This window comes from Heteronotia binoei, chromosome 15 (assembly GCF_032191835.1).
Source record: "Heteronotia binoei isolate CCM8104 ecotype False Entrance Well chromosome 15, APGP_CSIRO_Hbin_v1, whole genome shotgun sequence".
Taxonomy (NCBI): domain Eukaryota; kingdom Metazoa; phylum Chordata; class Lepidosauria; order Squamata; family Gekkonidae; genus Heteronotia; species Heteronotia binoei.
This window is the reverse complement of record NC_083237.1, coordinates 5,960,217-5,978,076: the sequence shown is the minus strand read 5'-3', so window position 1 is coordinate 5,978,076 and position 17,860 is coordinate 5,960,217. Positions and strand designations below refer to the sequence as shown.

Genomic DNA, 17,860 nt, shown 5'->3' with positions numbered 1-17,860 from the left:
CTTCCTCCCCCACAACAGACACCCTGTGAGGTGGGTGGGGCTGGAGAGGGCTCTCACAGCAGCTGCCCTTTCAAGGACAACCTCTGCCAGAGCTATGGCTGACCCAAGGCCATTCCAGCAGGTGCAAGTGGAGGAGTGGGGAATCAAACCCGGTTCTTCCAGATAAGAGTCCACACACTTCACCACTACACCAAACTGGTTCTCCAAGAGAAAGAGCTGCTTTATACTGAACTGAACTGGCTGCAGTTTTCTGCGACCTCAGGCTGAGGTCCTTCCCATCCCTTCCTCCCTGGGCCTTTCAATCAGAGAGGCTGGGGATTGAACTTTGGACCTCCTGCATGCCAAGCAGATGCTCTGCCACTCAGCAAACTGGCTTCCTATCCGGGAAGGGAACTGATCCCGGTTCCAGGGGAAAGGGCTCAGGGCGGAAGCATGAATACACTGGAATCCTCATGCCAAGAATCTTTTTAATACATTTCTCATGCATTTCATCTCAGGCAAAGGGCTTTAACAATTTTTCCTGTTAGCTGGAGATGCCAGAGATTAAACCTGGGACCTTCTGCAGGCCAAGCAGAGGTTCTTCTATTGCACGTCTGCTTGGCCTCCATAAGGTCCCAGGTTCCTCCCAAAAGAAATCCAAAGTTTGTGTATGGTGGGACACGTAGCTGCCCTACACTGAATCAGACCACCAGTCCCATCAGGGTTGGTCACGATTGGTAGCAGCTCTCCAGGGTCTCAGAGTGGGGTCTTCAAGATCCCCTGTAGCCTAAACCTTTTGCCTGCAGATGCCAGGGATTGAACTTGGGACCTTCTGCATGCCAAGCAGGTGCTCTACCCCTGAGCCGTGCGTGAGGTGTCGTTATTAATACAAATCGAAATAATGCAATGCCGAGCAAGCTTTTGAGTGCTGCAGAACTTTTCCCACGGACCAGCTCGACGCAGCATTCTGGAGTTCCTAAAAGCCTGCATGTCCTATTGAATCATTTAGATCAGGGGTCAGTTCATAGAAAAAAAGAGGCGCTGGAGCTCACGAGCGCAACTCATTTGCAGGACTCATCTCCAAACGCCACACACCCGACATCACCGGAAGGTGTGCTAAATTATATCAGCTCAGCATCTACCTTAAATTACTTCTTGAATTATAATTGTTAGAAGAAAGCCTGACTCCCATCATACTTTTAAAATCACTTTCTCTTACGTGGCTGCAGTGGCGTGAGGAAGATTTCCATCGGTCTGCTTGATAGGTTTTGATTATTTTCCCCTTTTTTGCGTGTGCGTGAAAAATATTAGAAAGTCTGTCAGATCTTAAGAGCTCAGCAAAATTCTCACAGGGGGTAGAATGATGGAGCCCAGAAGCAATTGTTGGGGACAAGGGGGTAAGAAAGAAGGCGTGCAATAAAAAAGGTGCGCACCTGTGAGTTCCTGCCCAAGACGAGGCCTGATTTTGATCCGAAGGAAAAAAGTGACTACACGGCTTTTTGCATTCAGCTGTTTTTAAGGCTGGAATTAGGAATCCAAATAGTCTCCAAATCCCGCCCCCTCCCTGTATATGCATTTCAGAGAATCTACAAGACAAGATGGTTGAGAGCATTTGTTCTCTCTTTTGTGCTCTGATAAGACCTCACCTGGAGTCTTGTGTTCAGTTTTGGGCGCCACATTTTAAGAAGGATCTAGACAAGCTGGAACGGGTCCAGAGGAGGGCGATGAAGATGGTGAGGGGTCTGGAGACCAAGTCCTATGAGGAAAGGTTGAAGGAGCTGGGGATGTTCAGTCCGGAGAGGAGGTGGCTGAGAGGTGATAGGATCGCCATCTTCAGGGAATTGAAGGGCTGTCATAGAGAGGATGGTGTGGAATTGTTTTCTGTGGCCCCGGAAGGTAGGACCAGAACCAATGGGTTGAAATGAAATCAAAAGAATTTCCGGCTCAACATTAGGAAGAACTTCCTGACCGTTAGAGCGGTTCCTCAGTGGAAGAGGCTTCCTCCTTGGGAGGTGGTGGGCTCTCCTTCCTTGGAGGTTTTTAAAGAGGCTAGATGGCCGTCTGACAGCAATGAGGATCCTGTGAATTTAGGGGGAGGTGTTTCTGAATTTCCTGCATTGTGCAGGGGGTTGAACTAGATGACCCTAGAGGTCCCTTTCAACTCTATGATTTTGTTTTATTCTCACAAGCCTATAAAGTGGGTTTGGCTGATTAAACTCTAGGTGACCTAGTTAGCTGCAGAGCAGAGGGCCCAGGGATTTGAATCCAGGTCTCTGCCATCTGACACTCCAACCACTATACATTGCCTGTTAAACTTGTTTATTTCTAGAGAAGTAGTTGGTGCTGTGCGGTTGGACACAAATACAGTTAATCCTACGTCAGTCCCACTTCCCAAACGACAACTCCCAGGAGAGAAGGAATACATTTTTTAAAAAGACTGAGCCCGACCCACCTGGGGAGACAAAGCCCATCCCTCAAATGCCTGAATCCTTAAATCCCTCAACATGCCCGAGTCCTTAAATCCCTCAACGTGCCCGAGTCCTTAAATCCCCCAACGTGCCCGAGTCCTGAAATCCCTCAACGTGCCCGAGTCCTTAAATCCCTCAACGTGCCCGAATCCTTAAACCCCTCAACATGCCTAAATCTTTAAATCCCTCAACATGCCCGAATCCTTAAGTCCATCCACATGCCCGAATCCTTAAATCCCTCCACATGCCCGAATCCTTAAATCCCTCCACATGCCCAAACAGCACTGAGAAAGAGCCACCTCCCAATCTCAACTGAGGAATCCCACCCCCCTCCCTGCAAACCACCCAAGAGTCAGGACTGCTCAGGAGCCCACCAAGGTTCTGAAAGACCTTTATTGAACATTCAGCCATTCCAACGCGGGGCACGGGGGGAACATTTCAACAGGGGTGCCAAGAAATGAGCGGATGAACAAGCAGCTCCTAGGAACTTGCCTGGGTGGAAGAGAACCGAGGCCAATGGGGAGGGGGGAGCTGTGTCCCCTGAAAAGGCACCCCCTCCTCAAGAGTGCCTCCCTCCAACAACGGCTTGCGGAAGCATCCCGGGAGGGAGAGGCCGTCCTCCTGGAAGCAGGAGGGGCGTGGGAGGGTCGCGAACGGATCTGTCCATTGTGGAGCGCGGGGGAGGGTCAGGGAGGGAGGCACACAAGGAGGGCAGAGAGTCCATCATCGCAGGCCTCCCCCTCGCAGAGCCAAGACCAGATGAAGCACCGATCCGCCCTGGATCTTGTAGTCAGCTGCGGTTTTCTCATCGTTCCTGGGGGAAAGACAGAACAGGGGTGAGCATCTGATTCCATGGGGCAGCTTGAGACATACCGTGCATATCCAGGGCACATAATATTTGAGCAGGCAATCAGGCCAGCCTAGTGTTTGTGCAGGACATTCAGCCACGGAGCATGATTTTCTTGCCTCCTCCCACTCACTACACCGGGAAATGTCCCCCAAAATCCTGTTTTCGGGAGTTTGCTCTCTTCCAGGAACAAGACTGGGGGGCATTTCAGCCAGCCCCAAGAGAGAAAAGGTGGGAGAAACATGTTCTGTAGATGGAAGTTCCTGCTCCCCTGGAAACAAGAATCTGGTTCCAACCAATGTTCCCTCTAAGCTGTGGAGTCTTGTGAGCGAAAATTCTAATTTGTGAGCTACTGGCATTCAAGTTGTGAGCTACTGGCATGGAAGTTGTGACTTCCTGCAGAAATTAGAGTGCTCTGGGGCCATTTTTCCTGAGCGAAGACAAAATTGTGTAAGCTGGAGGCTAAAAAATTGTGAGCTAGCTCATGCTAACTCAGCTCAGAGGGAACGCTGGTTCCAACTCAATCACCGTCTCTGAGGTTCTTGCAGTGTAGGTTTCAGAGCAGGGGTCGCAGCCGTTTCTGCACCTCTGGGCACCTTTAGAAGTCTGACACAGCATGGCTGGCATAGCCACAAAATAGCTTGCTGCAGGAAATGGGAGTCAATTTGCTGCAGGAAATGGAGGCAAGTGAACTTAGCCATTCTGGTGTCGTGGTTAAGTGTGTGGACTCTTATCTGGGAGACCCGGATTTGATTCCCCACTCCTCCACTTGCAGCTGCTGGAACGGCCTCGGGTCAGCCACGGTTCTCGGAGTTGTCCTTGAAAGGGCAGCTTCTGGGAGAGCTCTCTCAGCCCCACCTACCTCACAGGGTGTCTGTTGTGGGAGGAGGGAAGGTAAAGGAGATTATCAAAGATTTCAGGTTTTCACGGCTGGTAACATCATTAGGGTTTGTAGAATCTTTCGGGCTCAAGTGCCGTGTTCTACTGGAGAAAGTTTTTCTTCCAGACGTTTCGTTCTCAGCTGTGGAGAACATCCTCAGTGGCGTTGCAGCCGGAGCAGGTGCTCTGACCTTCTTGGCTGCTGTGCATTGAGTGAGGCCAGGGCTGCTGGAGAGCTGCTATTTCTAGGCTGGAGGGGGTGTGGTGAAAGGGCAATTGGTTTGTGGATGTGCCCATTGTTTGGTGGGGCTTCCTGGAAGGGTAGTGATAAGGAAACTGGCTGTTGAATGTGACCATTGTTCTGTGTTTATTGCTGGGAGGGTTGGAAGGGGTGTGAAGATAAGGAAAGGAGATTGTGAGCTGCTCTGAGACTCAGAATATAGGGTGGGATATAAATCCAATATCATCATCATCATCTTCTTCACTCACCCAGCAAAGATCCTTGTGCTGCAATGGCAGCTGCTGCCAAAACAACGTTTAAAAAAAAAAATCTATCAGGGCATTCAAATCTCCAGTAGCCAATCAGAAGCCTCGCTGGACAAAAGTCCCGCTAGGCAACGCCCACTTTCTAAAACACTTGGCAGGCCCCAGGAAATGTGTCAGCAGGCACCACGGAGCCCACGGATGCCACATGGGGGACCCCTGTTAGAGTGTTTCTCCCATAATACACTGGGGCAGCTCCTGCTCCTTGGCTGTCACGCAAGACAAGTTTCCCAAACTCACATCTGCTTGCCGCTGTAGATCAGCCGCTGCTGCTGGGGAGGGATGCCTTCTTTTTCTTCCACCCGCTCCTTTATTCTCTCCACCTTTGAGGGTCGGAGGAAAGAGAAGGGAAATGAGGAAAAGTCAAAGTCCGGACAGAACGGGAGGTAACGGCACCCTTTTTTTTACATGGCTGCAGCATGATGCGCGTCGAGTTACTTTAACGCAGGGGTGGCCAAGCTTGCTTAACGTAAGAGCTACACAGGATGAATGTCAGATGTTTGAGAGCCACAAGACATGAATGTCGGATGTTTGAGAGTTGCAAGGGAGGGAGGCGTGGAAAGAAAGCAACTTTAACTTCACTTGCAATTCCAAGCTGCTGCAGTGGGAGCTTTGCGAGCCACACAATATAGGTGGAAGAGCTGCACTTTGGCCACCCTGTTTTAAAACCTTCAATTATCCCCGAGAGACAGGTCTGATGGAGAACACCCAGTTTCCCTGATGACCCAGAATGGAAGCCCGAACGGGGGAAACACAGGTTGACAGCCTCCCCTGCCCCCGCCCAACTGCTTTGATGTCATGGGGGGGGCACTTGGCTCTTAAACCCCCCTCCCACCCTCTGCAGGACAGATGTCTGCCGTGAGACAGGTTGGCGGCCTTTAAATCCCAGCCTCCGGTCCAACGGGCTGCGGCGCACCACTGGATGTGAGCTACGGGCCACGGCTAGGGAAGGGACAACCCCTCCCCCCGACTCCTTCCACGGGCCCTGAAAGGCAAGAAATGCAATCCCTTGTCGAGGGGGCGGGGAGGTTTAAAACCAGTACCTTGTCTGTGGGCTCTATGTCAATCTCGATCTCTTTGCCGGTGAGGGTCTGCAAGGAGAGAAGAGAGAAAAGAGAGAAGCCTCAGCTGCTGTACCTTGCCAGTCTTCAAGCACAGACCAGAACCTCTTATGTGGCCACCCCCCCAGACCTTTCAACACAGCTCTTTGCCTGGTATCTGGGGGGCTTCTGTCTCCTCCTAGCTGTGGCCCCCTTAACCTGATTCGGTAAAGAACCAGTTTGCTGTAGTGGTTAAGCGTGTGGACTCTTATCTCTACCAGGTTTGATTCCCCCTCCCCCACTTACAGCTGCTGGAATGGCCTTGGGTCAGCCATAGCTCTCACAGGAGTTGTCCTTGGAAGACCAGCTTCTGTCAGAGCTCTCTCAGCCCCACCCACCTCACAGGGTGTCTGTTGTGGGCGTTCATACTGATTGAGAGAGAAAGGCAGGGTGTTCTTCTTCCATTCCTGTTGGTCTATGGTCTTTCTCTTCCATTCCTCAGAGTGTTGGACTGGATGGGCCACTGGCCTGATCCAACAGGGCTTCTCTTATGTGACACAGAATGTTGGACTGGATGGGCCACTGGCGTGATCCAACATGGCTTCTCTTCTGTTCTTATGTGACACAGAGTGTTGGACTGGAGGGGCCCTTGGCCTGATCCAACATGGTTTCTCTTAGGTTCTTATGTGACACAGAGTGTTGGGCTAGGTGGGCCACTGGCCTGATCCAACATGGCTTCTCTTATGTGACACAGAAAGTTGGACTGGATGGGCCGCTGGGCTGATCCAGCATGGCTTCTCTTATGTTCTTATGTGACACAGAGTGTTGGACTGGATGGGCCCTTGGCCTGATCCAACATGGCTTCTCTTATGTTCTTATGTGACACAGAGTGTAGGACTGGATGGGCCATTGGCCTGATCCAACATAGCTTCTCTTCTGTTCTTATGTGACACAGAGTGTAGGACTGGATGAGCCATTGGCCTGATCCAACATGGCTTCTCTTATGTCCTTACGTGACACAGAGTGTTGGACTGGATGGGCCATTGGCCTGATCCAACATGGCTTCTCTTATGTTCTTATGTGTCACAGAGTGTTGGACTGGAGGGGCCACTGGCCTGATCCAACATGGCTTCTCTTATGTTCTTATGTGACACAGAGTGTTGGACTGGATGGGCCACTGGCCTGATCCAACATGGCTTCTCTTATGTCCTTATGTAACACAGAGTGTTGGACTGGATGGGCCTTTGGCCTGATCCAACATGGCTTCTCTTATGTCCTTACGTGACACAGAGTGTTGGACTGGATGGGCCATTGGCCTGATCCAACATGGCTTCTCTTATGTCCTTACGTGACACAGAGTGTTGGACTGGATGGGCCATTGGCCTGATCCAAGATGGCTTCTCTTATGTCCTTATGTGACACAGAGTGTTGGACTGGATGGGCCTTTGGCCTGATCCAACATGGCTTCTCTTCTGTTCTTAATTTATGCAGGAGCTCACCACTTTCATGCTGGTAGCTCACAAAGTAGAACTTTTGCTCACAAGTCTATGCAGCTTAGAGGGAACATCGAGCAGGATGTTCTTATATTCTTATATTCTCAGCCATGAATTTACTGGGTGGTTTTAGTAAAGCCCCCAATCATTTGCAACACAGAAGATGGTGAGGGGTCCGGAGACCAAGTCCTATGAAGAAAGGCTGAAGGAGCTGGGCACGTTTAAACTGGAGAGGAGGCAGCTGAAAGTTTATTAAAGGTGAAGCGAGCAGTCACAGCGTATATGGAGGTTCCCTTGAATCAATACGGCTAGACCTCGCCTCCTTGAATCAAGGTTGCTGGGTTCGTCCTGATCTGCAGCTAAACTTCTGCTCTACTGCCTGCTTTTGTGCTTTAGCAATGTGGAAAGAAGGGAGGGGTGGGTCCTCTTTCCACTGATAACCATCTCCAAGTACTTCAAGGGCTGCCATAAAGAGGAGGGTGTGGAATTGTTTTCTGTGCCCCCAGAAGGTAGGACCAGAACCAATGGGTTGAAATTAAATCAGAAAAGTTTCTGGCTCAACGTTAGGAAAAACGTCCTGACTGTTAGAGCAGTTCCTCAGTGGAACAGGCTTCCTCAGGAGGTGGTGGGCTCTCCTTCCTCAGAGGTTTCTAAACAGAGGCTTGATGGCCATCAGACAGCAATGAAGATCCTGTGAATTTAGAGGGAAGTGTTTGTGAGTTTCCTGCATTGTGCAAGGGGTTGGATTAGATGACCCTAGAGGTCCCTTCCAACTCTGTGATTCTGATAGAGCAGTTCCTCAGTGGAACAGGCTTCCTTGGGAGGTGGTGGGCTCTCCTTCCTCGGAGGTTTTTAAACAGAGGCTAGAGGGCCATCTGACAGCAATGAAGATCCTGTGAATTTAGGGGGAGGTGTTTGTGAGTTTCCTACTTTGTGCAGGGGGTTGGACTAGATGACCCTAAAGGTCCATTCCAACTCTGTGATTCTGATAGAGCAGTTCCTCAGTGGAACAGGCTTCCTCGGGAGGTGGTGGGCTCTCCTTCCTCAGAGGTTTTTAAACAGAGGCTAGATGGCTACCTGACAGCAATGAGGATCCTGTGAATTTAGGGAGAGGCGTTTGTGAGTTTCCTGCATTGTGCAGGGGGTCGGACTAGATGACCCTGGGGGGGTCCCTTCCAACTCTAGGATTCTATAAACAGGATAACGAGAACTTCTCTGCCGTGGAGGGTTGGTGAAACACTTCCAACAGGAGAATTTTACAACACTTGGGCAACACCACAGAAATGCATCATTTCAGAAACACACTGTTTTGATGTATCCTCAGTAAAGACCGAAGCAGGTAAAAGGCTTTTCGACAACAGGCTGGGGCAAGGCAAGCAGAAACCTGGGGCGAGGGGAAGAGAGACATTCCCCTGGGCAAGCTGCCAGGGAAAAGCAAGTCCCATCACGTCGGCGGAGGGTGGAGGTGCCAGCGGTTTGCCCAACCTCGAGCTTGTTGACAAGCTCAGGATTCGAGCAGCAAGCGCCAAAACAGCTCAGCAACCCCTTTCCATGCCACGCGGCAGGGCTGAGGCAGAACAGCTGCCTGTTAGTCCGTGCGGGAACACACAGACGGCCCGATAAGACAGCCGAAACACTCCACTGGGCATGACTGCTGAAGAATAGCGACCTCTGTGCTTTATTCTCGTGTGAATTAACCGGTGCGTTGTGAACAGGAGACCTGGTCTCCTGGCAAATGGCTAAAAGGCAGAAGAGGCCTGTTGGGGAAAAAGGGGACAACCCAGGCGCAAGTTGATCGTGCAGAGGGCTGCTCCCAGAGGGCTCCTCTGCTTTTCACGCATGCATCAATGCACAAAAAGTCTTCCCTCCAAACGTGTTACACGCAAGCCAATGCAGTCTGCTCCAGGGACAACAGTCTGTATCCTGCCAACTTTATAACGACGACTGGGACAGGGTACCCAACCGGGAACAGGGAAACGAACAGGCCACGTCGATTGGTAGAAAGTGCCTTTAAAGACAGAATCGTTCACACGCGCAGAAAGGTAAGCCTTGTGAAAAAGGCATCATAGAATCACAGAGCAGGAAGGGGCCAAGCACGCCATCGAGTCCAGCCCCCTGCTCAGCGCAGGATCAGCTGAGAGCAAGTGTCTGTCCAGCCGCTGCTTAAGGTCTGCAAGTGAGACAGTGTGGCTTCTGTAAAGGAAAGCCAAAGGTAACCCAGTGGGGGGCTGGTTTTTGACAAAGGGAGCTATGAGTCGCCAAAGCTTATACACTGAAAATCTTGTGGGTCTCAAGGAAGGTAAGGTCCCCTGTGCAAGCACTGGTCGTTTCCAACTCTGGGGAAAACGTTGCTTTCACAACGTTTTCACGGCAGACTTTTGACGGGGTGGTTTGCCACTGCCTTCCCCGGTCATCTACGCTTTCCCCCCAGCAAGCTGGGGACTCATTTGACCCACCTCAGAAGGATGGAAGGCTGAGTCGACCTCGAGCCGGCTACCTGAAAACCCAGCTTCTGCCGGGGGATCGAACTCGGGTCGTGAGCAGAGCTTAGGACTGCAGCTTTAACACTGTGCACCACAGGTCTCTAATTCAATGAAACTGAAATTCAGGGCCAGTGGAGGAGGGGGATAAGCCACTAGGGGGCTAATGGAGGGTTAGGCAGGTTAATGGAAGAGAGGGTCCATCAATGGCTACTAACCAAGCTTACTGAGGAGAAAGCAAACCTCTGAACCACCAGTGTTGTGAGAGAGCAGCAAGGGAGGATTCCAGCCTCTATGCCACGCTTCTTTGACCCACCAGGGCAGCTGGATGGCTGCTGCACGAAGCAGAACGTCGGGCTACATTTTGTCCTCACAACAACCCTGCGAGGTAGGCTGAAGGAAGGACAATGGCCTGGCCAACATTGTCCTGCTTCTGTCTTAAGACTCAGAAGGCAGCATTAAAGCCGTCATGTGCCTTGACCTACGAAAAGAACGCTGAGGGTCTCAGAATGCGCTGCCCTTTCACCTCCTTCCTGGAATCCACATTTGGGGTTACAAGCTCATGTAAACACTGGCCGTTTCGTTCTGCACGTTGTTAGTCAATGATTGCATACAGAGGAATGTATAAAACAAAGCAACGCAACCGCCGTCGGAGCGACGCAAGCAGCATGGGCAGACTGGTGTGCGAACCTCGTCTCTGGAGTCGTGTGACCACTGCTAAAGTAGGTGTCGCCGAGAGTGCAACTGGCCCACAGTCACCCAGTGAGAATATGAACTCAGGTCTCCCAAATCCTAGCCTCGCCTTCAGAAAACTTCAGCGGGGTGACATGAGAGAGGTTTACAAGATGATGCATGGAATGGAGAAGGTGGAGAAAGAGGTGCTTTTCTCCCTTTCTCACAATACAAGAACTCGTGGGCATTCGATGAAATTGCTGAGCAGACAGGTTAAAACGGATAAAAGGAAGTACTTCTTCACCCAAAGGATGATTAACATGTGGAATTCACTGCCACAGGAGGTGGCGGCGGCCACAAGTATAGCCACCTTCAAGAGGGGTTTAGATAAAAATATGGAGCACAGGTCCATCAGTGGCTATTAGCCACAGTGTATGTGTGTATATAACATTTTTTGCCACTGTGTGACACAGAGTGTTCGACTTGATGGGCCGTTGGCCTGATCCAACATGGCTTCTCTTATGTTCTTATCATTCTCTCAGCAGACTGAAACTCTGCATCGGCGGGCTTTTCATTGAGAGATTTTACCTTTCCAGGTTTTTTAACAGTACAATCTGAGATCTGGTTTATGGATAGTTTATTATTATTTTTATTTCTATTGATTTGCGTATCGCCCAATTGCTGCTGCTGCTGACAGGCTCTGGGCGATATACGGTAACATTAAGACATTTACCCGATAAAGGCAATAAACATTATATTACTAAGGCAGACAGCAACCGTTGATGCATTAATTATCCAAATTTACAGACTGCCTGGAGAAATGTCGACTGCGGGGTGACATGATAGAGGTTGACAAGATTATGCATGGGATGGAGAAAGCGGAGAAAGAAGTCCTTTTCTCCCTTTCTCACAATACAAGAACTCGTGGGCATTCGATGAAATTGCTGAGCAGTCGGGTTAAAACGGATAAAAGGAAGTCCTTCTTCACCCAAAGGGTGATTAACATGTGGAATTCACTGCCACAGGAGGTGGTGGTGGCTACAGGCATAGCCAGCTTCAAGAGGGGGTTAGATAAAAATATGGAGCAGAGGTCCATCAGTGGCTATTAGCCACAGTGTGTATATATATGTATATAAATTATATATGTAATATTAATTATTGGCCACTGTGTGATACAGAGTGTTGGACTGGATGGGCCGTTGGCCTGATCCAACATGGCTCTTATGTTCTTATGCCTGTCACTTTGCGGGCGGGGGGGGGGGGGAAGGGAGCGAGCAAGCATGAAAAACTGTCACTGTCCTCAACCAATATTGTTTATGTCCCATGGTTTCTCGTTTTTACACTGCCGCCTTTTTTACTTTTGTAAGGAACCTGGAGTGAGACTCGAGGAGGCACAAATATCTCCTAAATAAATGATCAAAAGCAGGTCAGATGGCCTAGTTCATAGAGATGCATCATTCTGAATGAACAGAATTAAGACTTTTCTGTTCTGGGCTGGAAAGTTTCTGGCGGCTGGGGGAAGCTGGGGTTTGGTACCTTAGCAAGGTGTACCGTCCTAGTGTCCACTGTCCAAAGCAACCACCTTCTCCAGGGGAAGTGATCTCTGTAATGTGGAGTTGTAATTTCAGGAGACTTCCAGGCCTCACTTGGAGGCTGGCAACGCTAAGCGGAAGGCAACTACATAATTAGGGTTCCCAGCCCCCCAAGTGGTAGCTGGAGATCCCCTAGGGTTCCAAAGGAGTTAGCCATGTTAGTCTTTTGCTGCAAAACAGTAAAGAGCAGTAGCACCTGGTATTCCATGGGATCGCCAGGTAACAGAGATCAGCTCTTCTCCTGGAGAAAATGGCTCCTTTTGGAGGTGGACTCTCTGGCATTAGACCACATTGAAGTCCCTCCCCTCCCCAAACCCTGACGTCCTTAGGCTCCACCCCCCAAATCTCCAGGTATTTCCCAACTCTATCATCCACCCAGGGCTTTTTTTGTTGCAGGAATTCCTTTGCATATTAGGCCACAACCCCCTGATGTAGCCAATCCTCCAGGAGCTTACAGTAGGCCCTGCACTAAGAGCCCGGTAAGCTCTTGGATGAGTGGCTGCATGAGGGGGGCGTGGCCTAATATGCAAATAAGTTTCTGCTACAAAAAGAAGCAGCAGCAGCATTGCAGTTTATACCCCGCCCTTCTCTCTGAATCAGAGACTCAGAGCGGCTTACAATCTTCTTTATCTTCTCCCCCCACAACAGACACCCTGTGAGGTGGGTGGGGCTGAGAAGGCTCTCACAGCAGCTGCTCTGCATCTATCGATATACTTAAACACTTTACTCTCTAAACACTTCTGCACTTGGAAGGTCTCTCTCTCTCTCTTTTTTGGTCTTAGCAAAGAATTTTTTCTTCTCTTTCAGTAGCACTCGCAAGCTTTCTATATGTCTAATTTCAGTATGTTTGAAAATTGCTAATGCTTTTAAACTGCTGTTAGCCGCCCTGAGCCTGTTGGGGAAGGGCGGGATATAAATCTGATAAATAAATAAAAAAGTTGAACAGAAGAACAGAAGAGAAGCTATGCTGGATCAGGCCAATGGCCCATCCAACCCAACACTCTGTGTCACACAGTGGCCAACAAAATCAGGCGCCATCAAGAGGTCCAGCAGTGGGGCCAGGACACCAGAAGCCCTCCCACTGTTGCCCCCCTCAACCATCAAGAATCCAGAGCATCACTGCCCCAGACAGAGTTCCAACAATACGCTGTGGCTAAGAAGCACTGATGGACCTTTGCATGCCAGGTAGCGTTCAAGACAGGTAGCCCTGTTAGTCTGAAAGCTTAACCAAATTGGTGGCCGGGGAAGAGTTTTCGGCTGCCACCAATTTGGTTAGCTTTTCAGGTGCTCCTGGACTCCTGCTCTTCAATACAGGTAGAGTTCAGCGAGTGAAGCATCGTCAGCAGCACCATGATGAGAAGAAGACTGCAGATTTATACCTCATTCTTCTCTCTGAATCAGAGTGGCTTACAGTCTCCTATATCTTCTCCCCCCACAACAGACACTCTGTGAGGTGGGTGGGGCTGAGAGGGCTCTCACAGAGCTGCCCTTTCAAGGACAACCTCTATGAGACCTACGGCTGACCCAAGGCCATTCCAGCAGGTGCAAGTGGAGGAGCGGGGAATCAAACCTGGTTCTCCCAGAGAAGAGTCTGTGCACTTAACCACTTAGCAAGAGCTACGCCTGACCCAATGCCATTCCAGCAGGTGCAAGCGGAAGAGTGGGGAATCAAACCCGGTTCTCCCAGATAAGAGTCTGTGCACTTAACCACTTAGCAAGAGCTCTGGCTGACCCAAGGCCATTCCAGCAGGTGCAAGCGGAGGAGTGGGGAATCAAACCCGGTTCTCCCACATAAGAGTCTGTGCACTTAACCACTTAGCAAGAGCTATGGCTGGCCCAAGGCCATTTCGGCAGCTGCCAGTGGAGGAGCAGGGAATCAAATCCGGTTCTCCCACATAAGAGTCTGTGCACTTAACCACTTAGCAAGAGCTCTGGCTGACTTAAGGTCATTCCAGCAGGTGCAAGTGGAGGAGTGAGGAATCAAACCCGGTTCTTCCAGATAAGAGTCTGCACACTTCACCACTACACAAAACTGGCTCTCTTACAATCACCTTTCCCTTCCTCCCCACAACAGACACCCTGTGAGGTGGGTGGGGCTGAGAGGGCTCTCACAGCAGCCGCCCTTTCAAGGACAACCTCTGCCAGAGCTCTGGCTGACCCAAGGCCATTCCAGCAGGTGCAAGCGGAGGAGTGGGGAATCAAACCCGGTTCTCCCAGATAAGAGTCTGTGCACTTAACCACTTAGCAAGAGCTATGGCTGACCCAAGGCCATTCCAGCAGGTGCAAGCGGAGGAGTGGGGAATCAAACACAGTTCTCCCAGAGAAGAGTCTGTGCACTTAGCAAGAGCTATGGCTGACCCAAGGCCATTTCGGCAGCTGCCAGTGGAAGAGCAGGGAATCAAACCCGGTCCTCCCAGCTAAGAGTCTGTGCACTTAACCACTTAGCAAGAGCTCTGGCTGACCCAAGGCCATTCCAGCAAGTGGAAGAGTGGGGAATCAAATCCAGTTTTCCCACATAAGAGTCTGTGCACTTAACCACTTAGCAAGAGCTATGGCTGACCCAAGGCCATTCCAGCAGGTGCAAGCGGAGGAGTGGGGAATCAAACCCGGTTCTCCCACATAAGAGTCTGTGCACTTAACCACTTAGCAAGAGCTATGGCTGACTTAAGGTCATTCCAGCAGGTGCAAGTGGAGGAGTGAGGAATCAAACCCGGTTCTTCCAGATAAGAGTCTGCACACTTCACCACTACACAAAACTGGCTCTCTTACAATCACCTTTCCCTTCCTCCCCACAACAGACACCCTGTGAGGTGGGTGGGGCTGAGAGAGCTCTTACAGCAGCCGCCCTTTCAAGGACAACCTCTGCCAGAGCTCTGGCTGACCCAAGGCCATTCCAGCAGGTGCAAGCGGAGGAGTAGGGAATCAAACCCAGTTCTCCCAGATGAGAATCCGCACACCTAACCCCTACACCAAACTGGCTTCGCCCGTATCATTTCTACCCCCTGCAAAGGAACGGTAACTGCCCCGCTGTCCAAAGACCACCTCCGCTTCCCCCCACACCCCCAGGGCTGGCCCTGCCACAAGGCAAACTAGGCTACTGCCTAGGGCGCCAGCCTTCTGGGGGCCCTGAATTGGGGCTCCCGATGTTGTTTGGTGATGCTGTCTGTGCAGAGGGGGGTACCAGAAGTTAACCTCGCCTAGGGTGCCAGACAGTCTGCCCCCCGGGAAAGAAGCAGAGGGCCTATCCTGGGAGAAAGCAGGAGAGCAACCAGGGAGGGGTCAGGGCAATGCCGGCATCTTTCCCACAATGCACCACGGGGCACAGAAGAGGCGCCAATTCCCCGGCATGCCCCGCGGCACGAGGCGGCGGGAGCCCCCCCCCCGCTCTTTTTCTTCTCCCCCCCCCCTTACCTTCACTTTGATCAGCATCGTGATCGCCTCTTCGCCGACTACACGCCCACCCCTGACCCCGGAAACAATTCCCGCAGCCTGCGCCTACGGCTCCCTCAAGGACGCGGTCTGTGCGACGTCACTTCCGGCGTCACGCCCAACCCGCCGCTTTTAAAATTGATAAAAACTCTCCAAACTCCCGTCCCTTGATAATGAGAAACACGGAGGGACGTGTTCAGGCGAGCCGCCGCGCGAAACAAAAAAAGGTTTTGCTGCCTGACGGCGTCCCGCCGAGGAACGGTTTTTAACGCCTTTCTGCCGCAGTGCACTCTGGGGGTCGTAGTCTTTCTCGGTCTTCAAACTGTATGCTGCGAGGTTTCCCCTGAGGCCGGGCGATGGTCAATAATAAAAAAAAAATCTTCCAAAGCTTTTTTTTTAAGCGAGTAAGAGTGTCAAGATTTCGAGAGATTCTTCATATTTACTGAATCGTTTTTATGAATAATCCATCAAAAATGCAAGCTCGTTACGAATTTACTGAGAAATATATAGAAACCAGTCCAAATGTCCAAAACATGTACATTCAAGTGCCAAAGTAGTGTGGTGACAAGCCAACCGATTAAGTACTTGTTACTTGATTAGGGTTCCCAAGTCCAATTCAAGAAATATCTGCGGACTTTGGGGGTGGAGCCAGGAGACTTTGGGGGGTGGAGCCAGGAGACTTTGGGGGTGGAGCCAGGAGACTTTGGGGGTGGAGCCAAGATCAAGGCTGTGACAAGCATCATGGAACTCCAAAGGGAGTTCTGGCCGTCACATTTAAAGGGACAGCACACCTTTTCAATGCCTTCCTTCCATAGGAAATAATGAAGGATAGGGGCACCTTCCCTTGGGGCTCATAAAATTGGACCCCCTGGTCCAATCTTTTTGAAACTTGGGGAGTATTTTGGGGAGAGGCACTAGATGCTATACTGAAAATTTGGTGCCTCTACCCCAAAAAACAGCCCCCCCCCCCAGAGCCCCAGATACCCGCAGATCAATTCTCCATGATTGTCTATGGGAATAAATCTCCATAGGGAATAATAGAGTTCCCAGCAGACATTTCCCTCCCCTCCCCCGCTTTCTGGCGACCCTGAAGCGGGGGGAGGGCCTCCAAACTGGGAGATCCCCTGCCCCCACCTGGGGATTGGCAACCCTATACTTGATGAAGACTGGAAAGAAACAAGTACTTAATCGATTGGCTTGTCACCACACTACTTTGGGACTTGAATGTACATGTTTTGGTCTGGTTTCTACATATTTCTTAGTAAATTGGTCACTAGCTTGCATTTTTGGTTGTGTTATCCATTATAGTGTCCTCTCTAGGTTTGTATTCTATATAAATAATCCATGGCACTACCTACAGGCTGCTGGACTACATTGACTGCAAGGCATTGCGACAAAAAACCTATAAGCGCGACAGCCTTTCGGCACGCGAAGGTTGTTGGGAATTGTGGTTCTCTTTTTCTGCCCACCCGATTGGCTCGTTACTTTGTTGTCATTCGCACGCGTCCTGCAATACTCCAGATAGCACCGCGCTCCCTTATGGGTCTTGTAGTCACTCCCCTCGTCCTTAGCGCTATGGAGAACTGACATCAAGACTTCATCTCCCATACGGCACTGCGCCTGGAAGAGGAACGGGGCCAGAAGAACAGAGGGACGGGTGTCCCTAGAGAATCCGAGACCGTGGAAAGGGGGTGAGTGCAGACTCGTATTCTGACATTGGGTATCCTCCAAGCGGAAGTCCACGTGCAGAGGAAAGGGAAGCCGGAAACGAGGGCCCTCCGGTTGAACCCCACGTGCTTGAAGTCAGCTCCATCCCCTTCCTTTCCGTTGAGCTGCTCCCGGACCTCGGGTTGCGATCCACGGTGTCAACAGCACAGGACGCCTCTGCAAAAGGTGCCGCTTACCGTACAGGATAGCATGTAGACATGAGGAATCCAAAGAAGCCAGGAGGGGAGACGGAGTTTGGGGGGGTTTTCATTGTGGGAGGTGGGGGCGGGCAAGACCGAGATTTTTGGAAATTGCCCCTAAGGTGGATACAGTGGAGACATCCTTTTCTCGTTCATCCATCATTCTAGAACAGGCGTGGCCAAACTAACTTAATGTGAGAGCCGCACACAATAAACATCAGATGTTTGAGAGCCGGAAGGGGGGAAAATAGCTGGGGGAGATGGAGGTGGAAAGAGAGCAGCTTTAAATGCATTCTCCAAGCTGCTGGTTGGCTCGGCTTAGCAAAGTGATTTAAAGAGACAAATACCTTCTCCCAAGCTGGCTGACAGGGCAGTGGGGTGGGTGGGCTGGCTTTGAGAGCCGCACAATATGTGTGAAAGAGCTCCCGGGCCAAAGTTTGGCCACTCCTGTTCTAGAAGGAGAATAATCGCCAGCACTCAAAATGGACAAAAGGCAACATTTCTTCACACGCTGTAATCACAAGATCTGGT

General features: G+C 50.8%; 1 protein-coding gene across 1 annotated transcript; it reads right to left on the bottom strand.

Annotated features, from left to right (window-relative positions):
* Window positions 1-2,822: 2,822 nt before the first annotated feature.
* On the bottom strand, window positions 2,823-16,016 carry NEDD8 (NEDD8 ubiquitin like modifier). The gene is made up of 4 exons (XM_060256748.1): window positions 15,405-16,016; window positions 5,760-5,807; window positions 4,957-5,039; window positions 2,823-3,261 (listed from the first exon to the last, which is right to left on the bottom strand). Exons 1-4 carry the CDS (start codon window positions 15,420-15,422, stop codon window positions 3,171-3,173), a joined length of 240 nt encoding a protein of 79 aa, XP_060112731.1. The 5' UTR covers window positions 15,423-16,016; the 3' UTR covers window positions 2,823-3,170.
* Between the last annotated feature and the right edge of the window lie 1,844 nt (window positions 16,017-17,860).